At 41.6% G+C, this 20,667-nt stretch overlaps 2 protein-coding genes across 4 annotated transcripts; one reads left to right on the forward strand and one right to left on the reverse strand.

Annotated features, from left to right (window-relative positions):
• Positions 1-76: 76 nt before the first annotated feature.
• ankmy2a (ankyrin repeat and MYND domain containing 2a) lies at positions 77-7,928 on the forward strand. The gene is made up of 10 exons (XM_078171375.1): positions 77-282; positions 780-844; positions 1,792-1,930; positions 2,034-2,132; positions 3,806-3,966; positions 4,387-4,601; positions 4,830-4,965; positions 5,214-5,342; positions 5,835-5,964; positions 6,939-7,928. Exons 1-10 carry the CDS (start codon positions 216-218, stop codon positions 7,058-7,060), a joined length of 1,263 nt encoding a protein of 420 aa, XP_078027501.1. The 5' UTR covers positions 77-215; the 3' UTR covers positions 7,061-7,928.
• Positions 6,681-19,840, reverse strand: lrrc72 (leucine rich repeat containing 72). Of its 3 annotated transcripts, XM_078171376.1 has the most exons (11): positions 19,663-19,840; positions 13,319-13,456; positions 12,870-13,150; positions 12,187-12,684; positions 10,274-10,339; positions 10,102-10,175; positions 9,900-9,969; positions 9,741-9,822; positions 9,295-9,408; positions 9,068-9,157; positions 6,681-8,960 (listed from the first exon to the last, which is right to left on the reverse strand). In XM_078171376.1, the coding sequence occupies exons 5-11, from the start codon at positions 10,286-10,288 to the stop codon at positions 8,851-8,853; spliced, it is 555 nt and encodes a 184-aa protein (XP_078027502.1). In that variant the 5' UTR covers positions 10,289-10,339; positions 12,187-12,684; positions 12,870-13,150; positions 13,319-13,456; positions 19,663-19,840; the 3' UTR covers positions 6,681-8,850. The 3 variants fall into 3 exon arrangements, with proteins under 3 accessions (XP_078027502.1, XP_078027503.1, XP_033495683.1); XM_078171377.1 differs by lacking the exon at positions 12,870-13,150 and having other exon boundaries at positions 10,274-12,684; XM_033639792.2 differs by lacking the exons at positions 12,870-13,150; positions 13,319-13,456 and having other exon boundaries at positions 10,274-12,684.
• Positions 19,841-20,667: the final 827 nt, after the last annotated feature.

The raw sequence follows: 20,667 nt of genomic DNA on the forward strand, positions 1-20,667 counted from the left end.
AGATACCGAATAAAATGTTAAGTATTTTGGGGGCTTTAACTTCGTACACCCCCGCTAACAGTACACTAGTGGTACATTCCAAATGACAGCTCAACCTGGGCTACTCTGTGTGCCTGAGCCTCAGCGCTGCAGACTGATTCAACCCCGGGAAGCAGAGTTTAAATAAACAACTTGGCGTTTTATTTGTGTCTAATTTCAAAGTTTAAATCCCCAACATGGCCGCTCCTAAGAAGGGAGACTTGTCTTCAAGCGAAAAGGAGTTGTTTGGGGTTATTACCGAAGGTAAGTCTTTCCGGCTAACGCTAATCCCTGTGGAACCACACACAGGGGCTAGCGCATGCTAGCTTGTATGAGAAGTTACGTTACAAATATTACGTGATGTAATGTGATCATTTCAGCCTGACACTCTCGCTGTTCGGTGACTGCTTTGTTAAATCAGGAGTTAGCTTAAATGTGAGTTTGCTTGCTAAGCTTGGTGGTAGCTAACGTTAGCTTACAGAGCATGTGTAGCTTACTTCTGGTGGCTAGCTGTGTTGACATGCCCACCTCAGTGAAGTCAACCTGCAGGATAACATGCATTTTTAACGTTGTGTCAGCCGAAGTGTTTGTGTTGTGCATGCATTAATTGTATATATGTAATAATAAAATTATAACAGGAATATTCATGATCAAACCTTTAAATCATCTTGTTCAAAGAGGTGGGTTTACTCTCCAGAGCTGTATAAATTGTTGGTAAAGCTTCATGTTGTATTTATACTTTCTTAATTTTGTGCTCTTAGGAAATGTTCAAGAGGCCTCAAGACTGCTGGGCTGTAAGGATGTTCGAGTCAACTGCCTGGATGAGGTAAACAGCATTTTTGACTCTTAAGCAGGCTGACACATCAGATGATAACCTTAATTTCTCCCAGTTCACATGTTTCAGGTTGTGTATTATGAAAGCTTAATGCATTCACTTGAGAAAATATTTGACAGATAAGTATCTCAGAATTCTGCTAAAAGCTTTCATTAAAAATGTTTTTTTGCATTCAGGATTCAGAATCAGAATGAGAGTTATTACCAAGTTGGTTTTCACTTACAAGGAATTTGCTTTGGTTTTTGATGCGTAAACTAAACATATAAGAACATATTAAGAGAAAGAAGAAGAAGAAGTCAAATAACACTTAAACACTCAAGAATATAAGAATAAAAATATATTATATCATTATGACAAAGATACTTTAAAAAGTACTATAATATAACAGTTATGTACACTAAAGCTGTTTCAGAAAAAGAGCGCCGTACAGTTTTGTGTAGGAAGAAAAGGAGAAAGAAGTTTTTATGTTTTCCTGCATCAAATGACCTGACAGTTTTTATAAGGTTTGCCTTGTGTTGGACACAGTTAGCAAAGCCTCATCTTGCATCTCTGACCTAAATGTAATCATCAGTGCAGAGGTGTCAATTGTCAAAATGATGAATACATTAGAGGCACAGACTGATGCTTGTCATACTAAGTATCTGTAGATGCCTCTGTTTTGTAAAGATAAGATATACTTAGATCTTTTAGCAAAGCTCTTCCTTTGTTCTGTGACATATGTGTGGGACAAGAGCCGCACTGAAGGGCTTTGAAAGAGGTCCTTCACGTCCTGTCTTTCTGTCTGTCACTCTTCTCTGTCCGCCTGTCAAAATCAGGTGCTCGTAACGGATGCCATGTTAAGTGATAGAAACTGTGTCAGTGTTTGCTCATGTAGAAGTTTAATTATCCTTGTAAATCTTGTATTGTTTGTCATGTTTTATTGTTTGTCTCATCTACAGTATGGAATGACTCCTCTCATGCACGCTGCTTACAAAGGAAAAGCAGAAATGTGCAGGTTGCTGCTGCAGCACGGAGCAGATGTGAATTGCAATCAACATGAGCATGGATACACAGCGCTGATGTTTGCAGGCCTGTCAGGTATGTTGATGATTACAGAGATCACACATTAAAAATCTCATCTCTGTTATTTTGTTACCTTCTCTCTGTATGTGTTGTGACTCCTCTTTGTTTGTGCCTGCAGGTAAGACTGATATCACGTGGATGATGTTGGACGCGGGGGCAGAAACAGACGTAGTCAACTCTGTCGGGAGGACCGCCGCACAGATGGCTGCCTTTGTTGGTACGTCTGTTTGTGACATACACACAACAGTCAAGTGTTCTTAGCCCCTGTGTCATGATGCACACAAAGACGAGGGAGCACACACCACTTCTCTGTCATTCAGGAACATTTACCCAGTGACTTAAATCCTTAAAGGTATACTTCACACCCCAAATGACCATGTGTCTATCAGTTACTCGTCCTGTGTTACGTTGAATTTGTGAAGGAAACTTTGTTTTTTCTTGCATAATGCCTCCGGTGAACAAAGGCTCCAAAAATGGAGAAAAATTCCTGATGAAATGGAGTCATGGGGTCCACATTTAACAACAACAAAACTACATCAAAACATCTGTTCACAAACTCTCACACAACTCATGCACTATAATCCTCTTTTATCCAGTTGGATGCTCAGTACTTCCCAAACAGACAGCTCTTTCTGACGAGGAGCTGAACTAAAAGTGAAACTTATCTTTGCTCTCTTCAAAGCCAGACTCCATTGGCGAAAACCGTAATTTTACCTCACTGAGCACGGGAGCTGCTGGTCTACCACTGCTTTAATTGGTAGTTTGTTTGTGCTGTTTTGTGACTTTGGTGTTTTGAAGGGTTAGTTTGGATTCCCCAAAGTCGCACAAACTAACTAACTACTTGAGGCAGCAGTAGATCAGCAGCTCCTGTGTTCAGGAAGGTAGAATTCCTTAAATAGAAGTATCAGACAGATGTGTTTGCTTTTCTTAGTCAAACTGCAGAGAGGCTAAAATCTACACTTGTATAATTTGTGTATTTTGAAGAAAAAACGGCCGAAAATGAGAATGCAGCCCTGCAGCTTTGAGAGTGGTCAAGACAAGCTCGTACAAGTTTGAAATGCAATTTCTTTACAAACATGCTTGAAGATTTGCCAAAAGCACTTTGCATATCACAACTCAACAATAAATTTGGGAAATCACTTGAAAAACGTAAGTAGTAACTAGTAGGCCTAATATGCATTTTCCAGTTCCACCGGTCCGCTCTGAGTCTGGTGTCAGAGACACTTCTGATGCTCTGAGTTGCACATCTGTTTGATTGTGCTGCAGTGTGCGCCGAGGGTTTTAATTTAGTGTTCAATCAAAAGTTAAACACTACTTATCACCAACCATTAGTGTTTTTTCGTTTGTGAATATTTCTATCGTAATTCTAGTGTTGGAAGAACAACACGAATGTCCATAAATGGATTCGAAGGTCAGCCCTACATTTTTCTGACATCTGCAATATATCCTACTTACAATATGTCCTGTAGAACTGCCTGAAATCCAAACAAATATGGAAGTCTCAGAACAGCTGAAGATTGGTGTTCAGTTTAATAGATATGGTCTTATATTGTCAGTGAACAATAAAAGTGAAAAAATCTAAATTTCAGTTTGATTTATTTCACTTGTGTTTCTATTTTGTAGTAAAGTTTGTTTGGGAAGAGCAAGAAAACACATATATTCTTCCAATAGCTCCTTCAAAGAGTGACATTGTACCACTTGCATTAGACTACCTGACTTAGTATACTGACCCAATCAAACAGGCTCCAGCTGGTCTGAAGTTGGTGAAAGATTTCCCGGGTTGAAAAAAGCAAACAGATAATTCATAACTTGCTCTGACTGAACATAAACATGTGACAAACATTATATTCATGTTAAAAAACTGAATTGCTTTTTCTTCTCTCTTCTTAGGGCAACACGACTGTGTCACGGTGATCAACAACTTCTTCTCCCGAGCCAGACTGGATTACTACACCAAGCCCCAGGGTCTGGAGAGGGAGCCCAAGCTGCCACACAAACTGGCCGGACCCCTCCACAAGGTCATCATGAGCACCAACCTGAACCCTGTGAAGGTAGGACACAGCTGGACAGGCAGTGTCAGGTTGAAAGAGGCCCTGCAGCTCCCTCATCCAACCATCCTCTCGTGTCTCATGGCGTATCATCTTCAAATTGCCCAATAGAAGAGAAGAAGAAGAAAATGCTTTGTTTGTTGACTTGAGGGCTGGAGCACTTTTTACCGTAGAAATGACTGATGGGTGTTTGTCCTCATCTTTGACATCTTATACACTACAGTAGTAGAATAATTGATTATTAAAAATGATTGTTAGTTGTAGTTGACATGTTAAATTAACAGGATTAACAACAGAACTGGCTGATGGAAAATAAAAACTCAGTTTTACCACAAGGAGCAAGACGAAATGACACAGCAGTCAACATCACTCGGGATGTTTTAGCAGATGTTTGTAACAAATGGGACTTGATATGTTTGGCAGATGGTGATGCTGGTGAAGGAGAACCCTCTGGTGGCAGAGGTGGAGGCTCTGGAGAAATGCCGCCGTGTGATGGAGCTCATCTGTGAGAAGTGCATCAAGCAGCAGGACATGAACGAGGTGCTGGCCATGAAGATGCACTACATCAGCTGTGTGCTGGGAAAGTGTGCGTCCTTCCTCAAGGACCGCGAGGACAAGCTGGACGGCCTCATAAAGAGGTGAGAACATGTGGGATGTTCACTGAGGATTTGTGGCCCTTTATAGATCCTAAACACCCAAATAGTGTTTTTACTTTTTACTTTTTACCAAAGGACCAAGTTGAAGTTTACTTAGCTAATTCAGGGAATAGAAATGTATACATGTAGCTGCTGTACCTGATTTATCACTGCAGATTGTCTGTTTATGGAAACAAGAAATGATTGATCTTCTTGATCCCTGTCCTGCAGTCTGCTGAAGGGTCGGGACAGCGATGGCTTCCCTGTGTACCAAGAGAAGTTTCTCCGAGAGTGTATCCGCAAGTTCCCTTACTGTGACGCCACTCTGCTGCAGCAGCTGGTGAGGAGTATCGCTCCTGTGGAGATCGTAAGTCTCAGTGAATGATTAAAATCTGTCGAGAGATGATCATATCCAATAGTGTGTTTCAGCCCACTATTTTGATGCTTCTTATTACATCACAGTTGATGTGAAAATTAAGGCCCAATTAAGTTTGAACCCACTTTGTTTTGGATTTTGATTTAGTCTCATCTAAATTTAAATCTGTCTGTGTTGGTGTTTTGTTGTGCGATGCCTGATCGTTTTTCTTATCCTTATTTTCCTCTCCATCATGGCAGGGTAACGACCCCACAGCTCTGTCAGTGCTGACTCAGGCCATCACAGGTCAGGTCGGCTTCATGGACGCAGAGTTTTGTACTTCCTGTGGAGAGAAGGGAGCCGAGAAGAGATGCTCCGTCTGTAAAATGGTGAGTTACAAAACAGTTGTATTGATTTATGTCTCTTCTGCATGTGTAGAAAGTTTAGTTGTTGTGTAACTGCAACTTCTGAGCACCTCACCTTTTCAAACAAGATAATATTTACTATTTTAAAATTGTTATGGGGCAGTTTTTGCCTTTATGATATAGTGAGAGTGGAGAGATGTAATAAAAGTCCTCGGCTGGATTTCAGCAGAGACGATGCAACGTCTTAGCCACTAAACCATGGGTTAGCCTCTATTCAACGTTTTTTTTCTATTCCCATGTTTATATTTAAATTGGTAATAAGTTTCATCCACATAACACAATATAGTTTCCTTCAAAAATGAACAAGAATGAAGCAAAATGCTCAAACTTTGAATTTAAAGCTGCCTTGTCTCAACTGTCTTTTAAGCTGCTGGTATTTCTTCTCTCTCTCTCGTCACTGGGTTTTATCAGTTGCATAGTAAATTAACACATTTTTTATTGTTTTTAAATGTCTAGGTGATCTACTGTGACCAGGCCTGCCAAAAGATGCACTGGTTCACCCACAAGAAAGTTTGCAAGAAGCTCCAAGAGCAGAGAGAGAAGCAGGAGGCAGAGTCAGCCAAACTGAGGATGCAGCAGAGCAAAGGTACTTCATTGGTCTGAGAGACAAACTGTGACAGACGCAAACAGAGTAAACACTCATCCCACACACACAGATTACCATCCAGTGAGTGTTAGATGAGAAGAGGTGGTTTATTCATAATGATAAAAAGTGCAGATGGATGAGCAGCATCTAAAAGATGGTCATTTTAACTTGCAAATATCTGAAATTAACTTGAACTTCAGACTCATTTTTCATGCACTGAAAGAACTCTGACACACAATTATTATCTCATTTGCACTTTTTCCTGATTTCTCCATGCACTTTTTATCACTGTAAGCATCCTCTGAAGGACTGCATCTACTGTACACATTGATCAGTGTTTTCATGCGTCAAGAAACAGAACAACTTTGGGATGCAGGGGGACATTGGATTTTTGCTGACATGCTAATATTTTCCGTATTTTCCTATACTGATATACACACATACTTTTTCCAGTGGCAGAGAACATAAGTCTCTCCTGTGGTGGAATCAACATATTATTATTCCTACTGTTATTGTGATGGCCTTTTCAAAATGGACACACTCACTGGGGGAAAAAAAGAAAACCACTTTAACATAGGTTACATATTTATAAATAAAACTAGAAGTTCATCTCATCGGCGTGTCATGCCCATATTTCATTCAAAACTCTTTATCTGCAGACAGAGATGATGTGCGGAGAGTATTATGCATCCCAAGTTTTAACCAATCTGCTTTTCTTTCTTCTTTTTTTTTTGGTATAAACAGAAAATGATGAGCCTTTAGAATCTATGGGAATTATGTCAAAGGCTGATTTTTAAATGACATAAAAATTTAATACAAATTTCTTGTCCATGCTGCATTCTGTCAGGAGGAAGTAAAGTACATTAGTCCAACACAACATGAAAACTGTTCATGGCTAACAGGGACCTCATTTGTCTTGATTCAGTATAAGAGCATGGTCAGATGTTACTAACTGTGTTGTCTCTGTGTTTCAGAGGAGAGTGAAGCCGTGCAGCAGGCCACAGACTCCATGCAGGAGCTCTCAGTGGAGACCAACAGTGAGGCCGCTCCCTCAGAAACCTCAAACGCCACTAACGTCCCAGCTGCTGACAACTGAGGGACACTTAACAGTCAGCCGCCAGAATACATCCACGCACCACAGACAAGCTGGCAGTGAGACTGAACGCCAGATGAGGAACTGGTCCAGCAGGAGAGAAGACCCCATATTTATTACCGACCTGAGACTGTCACAAAGGCGTGGAGACACTAACACGTACGATGAAGCTTTGTGCCACAGCAGTCATCTTTTTTTTCTCATTTTTATATGTTAATTTTTCAGATGATACTGTCGTATGTGAATGTAAACAGTTGCGTAGGCCTTTGTGTTTGTGGTAGAGGTCAGTGGGAGGGGGACACGTGAAGAGCTAATGGTTCACATCACTGATGGAACGTTAATTCTGCCTTAAGAAACTGTAGCAACCTGTGTGGGGGAGGTGTGACTGTGTAGCCAATCAGAGCTGTTGTTTGTTTGCAATATACTTGATTTTGTTATTGGAGTGTGTGTTGTTGTTTTTTTTGTACCAATAACTTCATGGCAGGTTGTGAGTGGATGGCACGGCTGCGCAATGTTGACCAAAAATGTATATTTTTAAATATAAACATGAACATGAATTTATTTTTAGTGTATTGTGAAAGATGACGTTGATGCTCAGGGTGGTCCAGACGCTAACTAAATGAAAGATTTGTTTTACCCAAAATGCAGGAATTGTACACAGCACAAGAACACCATGACCAGGACACTTTGCTCTGAGAAGTTTCATTTGTATGATTTATGATATTTGATTTATTGTGCAGCCTGAATGGACCAAGACGTTTGAGCTCAATAATATGTCTATCAAGGCTGTGTTTGTCCAGAGCTCTGATAATCTCCAATGTGTCAAACGACTTGAGCTTCATCACATGAAATAAAAACCAGTGTCATCAAACTGTGATCATGGTGGTTTTTAGCGAAGAATTTCCTATTTTTCATAACCTTTTTCTGTCTCTCAAATCTTTATTATCTCAGGATCACAGTGATGATGTGACACAGCTCTGACAGCATCACAGTGTTGCCTTTTTATTAGGTACATGTGTATAATTTATCCCAATCCAAGGCAGTGCTCCTGCAGCAAGCAGTCTGTGGCTCTGCTCCCCAAATCCATATTATATTGGATTCTGTAATTTTTCAGTCTTACTTCAATTTTGGGGGTGGTCATGCTCTTATATTTGGAACAACACTTCCTGTTATCTGGGAGCATTGGGGGATGTAAACAGGAAGTAAAATATTGCCATGGAGTCGGTGACCCCAAGATGAGATCTATAATCCCTCCAGTGTGTTCTGGCTCTGCCCCAGGGCCTCCTACCAGTGGGACATGCCCAGAACACCTCTAACAGGAGGCACCCAGGAGGATCCTGATCAGATGATGAACCACCTCAACTGATCCCTTCCGACACGAAGGGCAGTGGCTCTACTCCAAGCTCCCTTCTGATGTCTGAGCTCTTTACTGCTGAAAAACCTGGAAAATCTAAACTGAAGCAGCATGCATTCTTTTTCCTTATCAAAACCTTGTGCCTACATTACCCAGAATGCAACTCAAACATGGCTACAGTCATCTCCACATGCCCGGATTTTTGTTGAGTTTCAAACTTGTAGTCTTTAGACTCTGTGCAGCTCCCTCTGAAGCCACCAAAGGCTTTATATCTGCAGTAGTGCCTCCCCCAAACCTGTAAACTGACTGTGGCCTGTAAAAGCAGTTGAGTTCCCCTTAATACGGATACACCGAGTAAGCGGGACAATAAAATGGTTTTAAGTGATCATTATGAAGCACTCTGCAGACCACAGAGTTATTAGCACAAACAAACATCCTGTCAGCCTGTGGACTTTGTCTCCCGCCTGCAGAAGGCCACAGACTGAAGGACGCGGTGGCGCTCCTGGCTGTGCATCTGGAAGGACTGTCTCCTCTCTGCTGACGTCACCTCTGACAACACAACAGGTGACAGATGTTCACAGGAAAGTGTAACAAAATACAAGCCATGCACACGTGACAGGATGAAGGCTTTGCAGCTGAATGTTTATCAATCTTACCTTTGTGATCTAAAACCTGGACAGAAGGCAAACAGTGGATCACATGGAGGCGATACCCGGGCTCATGGGAGATGGGATTGAGGGCAAAAGCTGCAAAGAAGCACTCATTTTTAAATGGAACCCAACAAATTACAGACATATTCTCAATCTACTGTCTACTTAGACTTTTAAATAGTGAACACAGACTGAAGATAAAGATGTTGCTCTGACTGAGCTTCATCTCTCACTTGCGGTCTGGAGCTGCTGCATCCTCCTGAGCTCGTGCATCGTGTCCTCCAGCCCTCTGATCTGGTTGTTGTGGAGGAAAAGAAGTCGGAGGCAGGTCAGATGATTGAGGGCCCCTGTGTGAGAGACCAGGAAAGACGAATTCAGATGGGTCCTCTTTTATTTATCTAGGGCACATGTGGTGCATGTGTCTTAAACGCTGTTAAAGGAGCCTTAAGTGCTTTATATCTTCTGTTGAAATCTGTCCACAACAAGTAGGAAAACAACATCTATAAAATGTGTCTGTCTCCATAAAAGTATAATGAATAAAATCTTAAAAATAAATGATAAAATCTAAAAATTGACCTCAGACTTTAGGCCAGAAACAAACATTTATAACCCCTGTGTAGCTGCATTATAATCTCTTTTAACATTATCTCCACATTCAGAGAAGAACTGAAATATTCACCAGAAATAGACTTGATGTTGTTGTTGTGAAGGTAAAGTTCAGTCAAGCAGCAGTTGATGGAACGACAGCTGAGCTCTTTGATCTGAAAGAGTCGAAATACAAATTAATCAGTCCCAATTTAAACTTTAAAAATCAATGTGCAGCTTGACAGAGTCCCACCTTGTTGTTATTCAGCCACAACGTCCTCAGGAAGTGGAATCTTGATAAGTCGGGGACGCTGGTGAGTTTTCTGTTCAGCAGAAATTGCAGTTTGCTCTCATTTGTGAAATTATGCAGCAGTGTAAATCTTAATTTTTCCTGTAGCTGCAGAGGGAGCCACACATATATTTGCTTAAAATGCCAAAAGCAGAACTTGTCTTACTTTGTGGCCAGGCTGAGTTGGCAAACATCAACATCCCTCCTTATTCCAGACTTTTGAAGAGACTCTTTTATGTCCTGTAATTAGAGTGTGAGACGAAAGAAAGTACAAATGAAGAGTTGCATACTTGTGCCATTTGTAATCTGAGTTTTTAAAAGTTTCTGAAGTTGTCTACCTCGACCACATCCATTGTCTGTCACATTTGGATCCTCATACCTGTTGCCAGGAAACACCTGTAGTGCTTGAAATCACAACAAACAAAAATAATTCTTCTCCTGTATTTAAAGAATATATATTGGTTTTGTGTTCATTTGTCTTCCATGATTGGACTGTGGCAGAATTATGTATTTTTTCCTGTTAAATTTGGTAAAATTAATGATTGATTATCTGTATGATTCATTTGCAGGGAAGTCACGTGTCCAGCAGAGGGCAGTGTTTCACCAAAGTTTACAGGCAAACAAGCTCAACTTAGTTTTTAGGTTCAGTCACATTGTGGTTCATAATAATGTGCAATGGAGTTTGTATTCAAGTCAAACATGTGATTTTACAGATTCAACCAGAGAGAGAAGCAGACTATCAGTAAAACCAGTTTGAAATGAATCCTATCTGTTTGCATGTCCAACAGCACCATGCAGTGCTCAGATATTTTACTTAAAGGTCCAGTGAGCAGGGGTTAGGGGGATATACTGGCAGAAATGCAATATAATATAAAAAGTGTTTAGAATAGTTTAGAATTTATTTCATTCTGCAAATAGAAATAAGAACGTCATGTATTCATCTACAAATTCATGTAAATAAAGTCAGTCTCTCACAGTAAATGGCAGATACTTAAATAGTACAGTGCAAAACATTACATTAAAGTACTTTAACATAACTTTGACACTTCTGCAGTCCCAAAAAGGTGCAGGCTAAATCTTGGGCTCATAACACCTGCCCTTTAGAAAGCACATCATATGTAGCAAGCAACAATAAAACAAACATTATTTTTGAACTTTTAAAAAGTGTATTTTCTTAAGTGTGTAATCACCTGAAAATACGAATTGCTGTGTTTTCGTTTCCTTAGAATGAGCCACTTACGTATATCTATGTAGGCAGATGTTGCACCAGCATGTTTCTACAGTAGCCCAGAACAGACAAACCAAGCACTGGCTCTAGATAGGGCCATTAGCATTTTTGTGTTTTTGCATTGGCCACCATTGTTAGCAGCCCCTCCAGAAAAACACAGATATTTTTCTTAAAATTGAACAGCTTTATTTAGTGTTTTTACTGGTTTAAATTGTCAGGTCTACTGTATAATTTAGTAATTTTAAGTTATCAGAGAAAAAGGTGAGAACACATAAGCGGGTGCTGGGCTAGCGGTCCATGTCCAACATGCCAAAGAACGTTGGGGAAACTGATTTGTTTACCAGTTTACATCACCTGGTCGGTTTGTTATGTAGAGGAAGATACATCTGCGGATAATTCAGCTCCTGGTAAAAACCTCCTGAACAATGAACACTGAAAGAATTGTAACTGGGAGAAGTTTCAGCTGGTTGCAATTTGCAATCCTCACAACTAGATGCCACTAAATCTCGCAAAATCTTAAAGACTGTTCCTTTAAGTAAAATTACGAAAGTATTAGTAGTCATATTAATAGACTTAAAAATGTACTTTAAGTTGAATATACAATATATAATACTTAAAGTCCAAGAATTAAATGTACTCATCATGCAAAATCGCTCATTGCAGAATACTGTATATTATATTATTGAATTATAATTATCAACGCAATAATATGTACGTTGCGTTAACGTTGCAGGGTTTGTTTGTGCATTTAACCATAATACTTACTGCTGGGTAGCTTGTGAATTTAAGTTAGGGGTCAATAACGATTATTCATTAGTTGATTGCATCTTGTATTAATAATCTGAATCTGCAAAGTCACTTAACATACCAAAGAGTATAAGTTAAAAATGGATATACTCTGAAGTACAAGTACTTCTAAACTGTACTGAGATACAGTACTTGAGTAAATGTAGGCTACTTAGTTATATTCAACCAGCCTATGTATGCAACACACTAACATAAACAAAGCACTTGAAAGTGTACCATGAGTGTGTTAGTGTGTCACAACACTGATAGTGGTTGTCAGATATTAGACACAGCCCTCCATCCATTGTCTGCTCTCTGCTGGGATCTTCTCTGAACTCTGTAGCCACCGTGACCTCTCTGTCTTGGCTTTGTTCCAGGTGTTGTGCATTCCTTTTGTTCTCCTCCGGTCGACCCTCGCCACACCTCCCATTACTACATGTGGGCGCTTCCTGATCATGCACACACTCCCGCCATGCTGCCTGTCAATACGCCATTAACCCAGCCACCTTTCATTTCCCATGAGGGTTAGGGGCAACCAAATTCCTGCTGCTGAGTTTCAGTGCTGCTGAGGGCACAAAAGAGAAGAGCCTATCATATTCACTTTCCTGCATTCACTGAGCCCGCTCCCATAAGGAGCTCAGAGGGGCGTCGGAGTGTAACCAGTGTTCTGAGGGGAGCTGGTCATGTTGTCCTTTATTTCCTGTCGGAAGTGGAGTGAATGAGCCTCTGGTGCTTCTGTTTGGGGACAAACAAAGGAGAGAGGAATCAATAACAGGAGCTGTGAAGTTTAATGACAGACTGGCTTCACCTGCTGAGGAGATTTACTCAAGTACTCATAAAATACACTGCATGGCCAAAAGTATGTGGACGCCTGAACTTTACACCCATACAATATCAAATCCCACAGCTCTGGGCTTTACCTTGCTATTACAAGAGCCTCCATTCAGTTTCTGGAAGCTGTCTGCAGGGATTTGCTCCCTTTCAGCCACAAGAGCGTGAGTGAGGTCAACAGCTGGTGTTGGATGATGAGGCCTGGATCACAGATCACAGTTCCAGTTCAACCCAAAGGTGCTGGATAGAGCTGAAGGCAGGGGCTGTCAAGGTCTTCCAGAGGTGGGGCGAAGTTGTCGTTTCGCAAGTCTCAAGTAAATCTCAACTCTTTGCACTTATGTCCCAAGTCCCAAACTTTGAGTTTCGAGTCCTAAACAAGTCATAATGTGCTCTTCAGAGTGTAATGCCATTTTAAAAAACAGAGTAATAATACTTTAAATTTACAAAGAGCACAAATGCTTTGTAAAATCTAAATGTTTCATTAGTATGTTTTCTTTAGTGTATATTCATCTGAAAATAAGAGTTGTGTTTTTTTTACCTTAAGGTGCGGACACACCAAACCAACTGCTGCGTCGTCTACGTCGCCTCACGTCGCCTCACGTCGCCCTGTGTCAGTTGCATTTGAACACGCTACACGGACTACATCTGACGGCCAAGAGGCATGCATGTTCTGCACCTGCGTGAGAGAGAGCGGAGTGAGAGAGTGGTACATCCTGTCAGCCGAGGGGTTTCCTATCTGTGCAGCCGAGCACCGCAGCACCTCCACGGACTATTACATCCAGATGGTCCCGGTGTTTCCTCCACTTCACTCAGCTGCCCGATAAACCCACTGCTTCTTCCCACTTTAACCTGAATAACAAACCAGGACTCGGTGCTAACTGGCTGTGCGTCCCTCCGTCATGCTGCGGCTAACGCTCTGCTAGCCGCTCCCAGCTAGCTCCAGTTTGTTATTCAGGTTAAAGTGGGAAGAAGCAGTGGGTCTGTCGGGCAGCTGAGTGAAGTGGAGCCTGCGGAGGAAGCACTGGTTAGCCCCGGTTTCACTACAGGCAGATTCACTCGCTACAGGGGCGAGGAAATAAAACCTGAACAGCCAGTCAGAGTGATCTCTCTCACCGACAAACTCCGCTGCCGATTCAACATGCTCAATCGGCCGAAAAGCCGCCAACGCCGAAGTGGACACACCGCAAAAACTAGGGCGACACACACTCACCGACGGCCGACTTTGGTCAACGGCCGACCGTTGGCTTGGTGTGTCAGGGCCTTTACAGTGAGCCCTTTATATCTACATAGGGAGTGGGTCCCCATCTACAGAGATCACCATGTTACACCGCCATGTTTCTACAGTAGCCTGGAACGTACAAACCAAACAATGTCTCCATATAGGGCCAATCCCTGGTGTTTGTCAAAGTCAAGAAAGGATCCTTAAATGGCTGAATTTCATCATTAATTTCGTCATCAAATCCCGCCTAAGGACTGTTCCAATGTCAGGCATCCTTCAAATTCTACCGAGGACAGTTGGTGTTTCTCACAGTCAAGGATCCTTTCTTGGTAGGACAAGTCCTTCCAAGGAAGGATCCTACAGAGGCAGAGCAAGAGTCCTTCCTAGCATTCAGTGAACACACATTGGAACAAGCTAACGAGTGTCCCCAGGTGTGCGTCATTAACCTTCACAAATGCATTCTTGAAATTCCTCTGAAGGAAGGACTCTGCCCTCGGTAGAATTTGAAGGATCCTTGACATTGGAATTGTCCTTCGATGACAAAATTCAGCCATTTAAGGATCCTTCATTGAAACACCCAGATGAACAGGATGAATTTTGTATGTTTCTATGAGTCCCAGTCATGTGACATAAGTCCAAACCTTTGAGTTCTTCCTCACCAAACTGGGCAAAACGATCGCTCTGTGCAACCAAAGCACCAGAAAAAAGTTGGTAATTAAATGTTTCTGCAAACCCAGGTACATTTGCATGTTGTTATGTAGTGGTTATGTTTAAACTTAACATTTCATGGACGCTGTGGTTAACATGTGGTTAGATTTTTGCACAAAAACGACTAGGTTATGGTTTGGAGCAGATCATGTTTTGGTTTAAAATACCCCAATTTTGGCAGAAAATACAGCGGTCTTTGCAAAAAACAACAGCCTTTCATACCGATAAATCAGTTGGAAAGAAATCCAACAGTTGCTACAAAACAGCCACGTTTGATGCCTACAGATCCTAGTACAGCTTGGCAGGCATCTTGCCTAGGTGTCACGCCATCCACCTTCCCCTCCACCTCCCGATGACAAAGTCACTTTACAAACGTTGATATGATTCGTATGAAACATGCAAATGTAATGTGTTCGTGGTCTGCAGAATGTATAATGCCAACATTTTCTGTTGGTGACTGGGCTGCTTCATGGAGCCAGCTTTGTTGCACGGCGGCACCATCACGTTGAATAAGGAAAGAGCCGAACACAAACCACCACACCAGAATTACACAAATGTTAGTTGACAGGTGTGTCCACATAGTTTTGGCCGCAATGCATCACTAATACAAGTTTAATTTACTCTCTATCCTTCCCAGTTTCCTTCATTTATCTTCCTCCCCTTTTCCTCCGTCCTTTCCTGCCTTTTGTCAGTCCCTACCTTCATGTTTTCTTTATTTCTTTTCTTGTTTCCTAAATCTTTTTTTTTTTTCGTTTCTTCCTGATCTGCAATCAACCAAAACTGGAGGTATCCCAGTTTTGCAAACTCTGCTTTCCTTCACCATGATTACTTCCAACACTTGAGTAAATTTTACAAATATTTGTGTGCTTTCCCCACACTTTTAACACCGTGGTAAATTTTTTTAGCATTTCCTCTGCCACTGATCAAACAATAACCTTTTGCTCAGGAGAAGAAAGACTTGTCCTCAGGCCTACTCTGCTCTCGGTCCTGAAAAGGGACCACAGCCCTAAAAAAAGTGCTGGTGTGATAATAAAACCAAGTGATCTGCGTGTCATCTTTCATTCACACAAGCAACAATTAGTGTCTCTGCACGACGCCTCTTTTCACATCAGTAAGACGAGCCTGGAGTGAATGTTCCCCACAGAAGTAATTACACCTCTGCTTGTTTTGTACAGCAGACACACAAAGACTCCAGTTAGTCTGGGCACTCGAATCATTAGACGTGAGACTGACAGGGATCTAGAGGCAGGCAGAGCGAGGATGGCACAGACAGACAGCAAATTACACACAGACAATATCAGCTTTCATTCTCAAATTAAACCAGAGAGAGAGACGGAGGGGGAGGCAAGTCACAACGTGGAGAAGATCCAGCATGTAACAGGAGGTAAAACATGAGTCTGTGTCTCAAATCATCAGCTGTGTACACACGTGTGATTAATGCTCCGTCACTACTGATTAATGAGCAGCTGTGGGCCAGATCAGGGCCAAACAATGTTTGCAGTAATGTTTCTGATTTGTCTGACACCCAGGACAGAGTGAAGGAAATTCAGCACAACAGCCCCGTAATTGATCATCTGAGTTGGCTGCATCTGGGCTGATTTATCCGGAGTTACTTAAAGAAAATAACATTATAGTAAAATACAACAGAACAGGCTTTGTCAGGGATTCAGCAGTAACATCCAAGAGCAATTTGCTGTCCTAGGTCCAGCTACTTTTATCAAAATGAAAACACTACTTCAGTGTCTGACAAAACAAATTTGAAAACTAAGAGCTAAAAACTGGAAAACTAAGCAATAAAACCAGGCTTTATATGTATAATATTATAGTTACTTTGCAATCCATCCATCCATGCATCCATGCATCCATGCATACATCCATTTTCATCCGTAGGGTCATGGGGGCAGCCGGCCAAGCAAAGAACCTCAGACGTCCCTCTCCCCACCACCTCAGGCGTTCCCAGGCCAGATGAGATATATAATCCCGCCAGTGTGTTCTGGGTCTGCCCTGGGGCCTCCTACCTGTGCAACATGTCCAGAACAACAGGAAGCGCTCAGGAGGATCCTGATCAGATGCCCGAACCACCTCAACTGACCCCTTTCGACACAAAGCAGCAGCGGCTCTACTCTGAGCTCCCTCCAGATGTCAGATCTCCTCACCCTATCTCTAAGGCTGAGCCCAGACACCCTTCAGAGGAAACTCATTTCAGCTGCTTGTATCTGTTATATCATTCTTTTGGTCACTACCCAGAGCTCATGACCATAGGTGAGGGTTGGGATGTAGATGGACCAGTAAATCGAAAGCTTTGCCTTCCCTCTTTACCTTGACGGTCTGGTGCAGCGCTCGCATCACTGCAGAAGCTGCACCACACCGCCGATTCATCTCCATATTCTTCTTAATTTGACCATGTTTGTTGAACATAGGAATGTCCTTACATAACAAGATAAGTTGCTTAACTCTAATAAGTCCAGCTTTCAGTGCACAGACTTGTTGCTCTCTGCTATTTGAGAAACAGCGTGGATGGAGAAATAATACTGTGCAAGCGTGTGTCCAAATTTCATCCAGAACTTTGGGGCAATCCATAAAGTTCCTTGTTCTTTTCTATTGCTTTCCTTCCTTTTCCCTCACTTTTCTCCTCAGCTGAATACAGTCTCACTCCGACCTCGTCACATATTGACGTTTGGTCATGAACTTTCCACATCCACATACGACGTGCAAGGAACCCTGGGTGTGTTGGGTGTTGATGTTCTAGGACGCCATGTTAACTTCAGCCTGTTACATGTATTGTCTTCCTTCAAGATACACCTCCGTTCTCACAAGAAATTTAACGTTTACATACAGTCTCTTTCAAATTGAACGCACTCCGTCAGTACAACAATGCGAATTGAAGTTTTTTTACTTCAACAACTAACACACAAGGTTGGATTTAGGCAACAAGAACTTGTGGTTAGGTTTAGGAAGAAAAGAACAGGGTTTGGCTTTAGAATCCTAAAGGACACGAACGCTGCTCTCCCGAAAGTCGTTATTTGTCGGACCCATCCATCCCGGCCACCCTAATCCGACTTTTGTTCTTGTCCTGCTGTGTTTCCTCCTGACACTGCCGAACGCCGTTAAACTATAATGGCGACCGGCTGCGTAACATGCCGACCTGAAAGGACGGCTTTTTTTTGTCAGTGTCTGACACCGCAGGTCACTGCCCAAGCGCCGGATTTTGACAACTTTGGAGTGAGACTGGGTTGATTGATTTGACAACAAATCTGAAGGTGGAAGGTTTTACCTGACAGAGAAATACTGCACTACAGTACTTTGATTTTTAACACATTTAGCCAGACCATTTGTTCTATATTGCAGGTGACCAGTCAGGGAGGCATGGCAAAATCCAGATATGTTTCTGAAGTTTAACATGATGATACTGTACATCAAAAAGGAAAATTACCATCCAAGTTTCATATCAGCTTTGGGGGAACACATTGGAAAATGTTTGGGAGTCATCCGTCAGAACATTTTGAGCGTCGATCACTTAATTTCCTACATTCCAGTGAACTTTTATGCACCAATTTGTGGCTTTTCTACATCAGTTTCTTGTGGAAATGTCTTTAACTTCATCAAAATAAAAGTCCTCCACTACTTTAATGATTTTATTGGTTTTACACCCACGGCATCACAAGAGGCTCATAGAAAAACTTTTCAATGATTTTCCAAACTGCTTTAGGAGTGTCGAGGACACACCTTCATTCACATGTTCACACGTTACAGAGAAGCTGCAGCTTTGATTTGGAGTTTAGTGAGGGAGGGAACATTTAATTTCCCCTTAAATTAAACTAATTAATGCAGAAATCCAAACGAGCAGGAATATTCTGGTCACAGCAACTCAGCTACCGTGACGAGCGACTACTTAAGATTTTATATGAAAACCAGGAGTAGGAGAAAAATATGAAGCTACAGTGGAACCAAACAAAAACAAACCAAAGTCTGCTTTATAGTGGAAAGGAACATCTGAAGACTACAAGTACAGTCCAAGAACAGCAGGAGTCACTAAAGCAAAGCCTCTGTGTCACCACACAACATTCAACAACAGTTTACTGCTTCAGAACAAGTCTACCAAAGTCAAGTGGTCATATATTTTGAGGAAAAATCTGATTTAAGAGAGTTTTGGAAGCTGGTGTTTAACTGCTAAATCTGGATGAATTTGGATCCAGACTTTTGTTGTTATTTTTAGACAAAGATTGTCAGTCAGTTACAGTTTCTCAGGCTATGAAATATGTTTATGTAGCTACAACCAAAAACCAAATTTGACCTGGATCTAATCAGGACGTCTTGACTTTGGAAAGGAGCCTAACCCAGCAATTGAATACTATTAATATTTAGTTTTTATTGAGTATTGCCTCTCTCCTGCCTCATCTACACTTAAAGGGATAGCTCAGTGTTTTTAAAGTGGGATTTAATGGGGTATTTACTCATAGTCAGTATATTACAGTAGATGTCAGTTGGCATGCCCCCAGTTTGGAGAAGCAGGAGTCTGATATGATAGCTAAGCCTACTGAAAAACGTCCCACCTAAAAAAAATCGATATCAGCCAAAGGTACACTGTATTGAGATTATTTACACTGCTTTACTTTGCTGTCAGACAGTGATTTCCAAAGGTAAAATCTGGCTGTTCTATTGCTCTCTTCACAGCCAGACTCCATTGACAAAAACAGTACTTAAACATTACTGAACACAGGAGCTGCTGGTCTACTGCCTCCTTGTTCAGTTATTTTGTTTGTATTATTGTGTGACTTTGGCATTTAAAAGTGGTTACATCCAATTCACCAGAGTCACATAATAACACAAACTAACTACCTGGTCGAAGCAGCAGTAGACCAGCAGCTCCTGTATTCAACAAGGTAAAATTTTTGTCAGTGGAGTCTGGTGGCTTTTACGAGAGTGTGGGTAACAGCTTCCCTGTGGGAACCAACCTGGTCTCGCTCCGAAGTTGTTGAACTCCAGTGCTTTGTCAGTGACTTCTTGTGTCAGACACTGACGAAGAAAGCCGTCCTTTCATGTCAGCATGATATGCAGCCGGTCGTCGTTAATGTTTAACAGGGGGAACTATGAAAGTTAAAGCAGCAGAGGTCCGGGTAAAGCAAGCAGGAAGGGTGGTGGATGGATCCAACAACCACCGACTTTCACCCGTGGATCCAGTGTTCACTTCCTGTAAGATTGTAAAGTCAAACCCTGTTCTTTTTTCCTAAACCCAACCGTGTGTGTGTTGGCAAAATGGAACCACATGCAAAAAAAAATTGTCAATTTGTGGAGTACCAGTGTAGTGTCTTTATTTTGAAAGAGACTGTATGCAAACTGTACATTTCCTGTGAAAACAGAAGTGCATTTTGAAAACTGATAATGCATGTAACAGGCAGAACTTGACACGGTGCCCCAGAACATAAACAACCAAAACACCCAGGGTACCTTGCATGACGTATCTCGATGTGCAAAGTCCATGACCAAACGTCGATATGTGATGAGGTCGGAGTGAGAATGTGTTGTCGGTACAGGCTGTCTGACGGAGAGCTATAATGATAAAAAATACTCCCAAAAAAGAGTACACTTAAGCTGATATTGATTTGCTCACTTTTTTCAGGGGGTTAAAAAAATGTTTTGTTGCTGACCCCCATCTGACTCCACTCTGCTTCTCCAAACTGGGGACAAGTACCCCATCAACCCCACTTCAAAAATCGGAACTGTCACTTTAAGAGTATTACACCAAGCTGTCATTCTCCATACACTAGATACAGATATCACAATAATAAATCAGTTTAAGCAGAATTAATCAGTCGTGGATTATTATTAAGTCTCATGTACAGACTAGCTTTTGAGTGTTAGGCCGTATCCACTGTTTTATCTGCCGCTTTCTGTTGTTCTCTCAGCTTGTCTACCTTATTTCCCCTGGCTTTGCAGTGCCATATGATCATGTTTTATTT

The sequence above is a fragment of the Epinephelus lanceolatus genome, chromosome 10, assembly GCF_041903045.1.
Source record: "Epinephelus lanceolatus isolate andai-2023 chromosome 10, ASM4190304v1, whole genome shotgun sequence".
In the NCBI taxonomy this organism is placed as follows: domain Eukaryota; kingdom Metazoa; phylum Chordata; class Actinopteri; order Perciformes; family Serranidae; genus Epinephelus; species Epinephelus lanceolatus.

Bases quoted from the DNA above. Each gene is read 5' to 3' on its own strand.
- ankmy2a (XM_078171375.1), top strand. From the start codon at position 216: ATGGCCGCTCCTAAGAAGGGAGACTTGTCTTCAAGCGAAAAGGAGTTG. The intron at 283-779 runs GTAAGTCTTTCC...TTGTGCTCTTAG, and splicing joins GTTTGGGGTTATTACCGAAG to GAAATGTTCAAGAGGCCTCA. The intron at 3,967-4,386 runs GTAGGACACAGC...TATGTTTGGCAG, and splicing joins CCAACCTGAACCCTGTGAAG to ATGGTGATGCTGGTGAAGGA.
- lrrc72 (XM_033639792.2), bottom strand. The intron at 9,970-10,101 runs GTAAGACAAGTT...TCTGCTGAACAG, and splicing joins CAACTCAGCCTGGCCACAAA to AAAACTCACCAGCGTCCCCG. The intron at 9,158-9,294 runs GTGAGAGATGAA...GCTTCTTTGCAG, and splicing joins GCAGCAGCTCCAGACCGCAA to CTTTTGCCCTCAATCCCATC.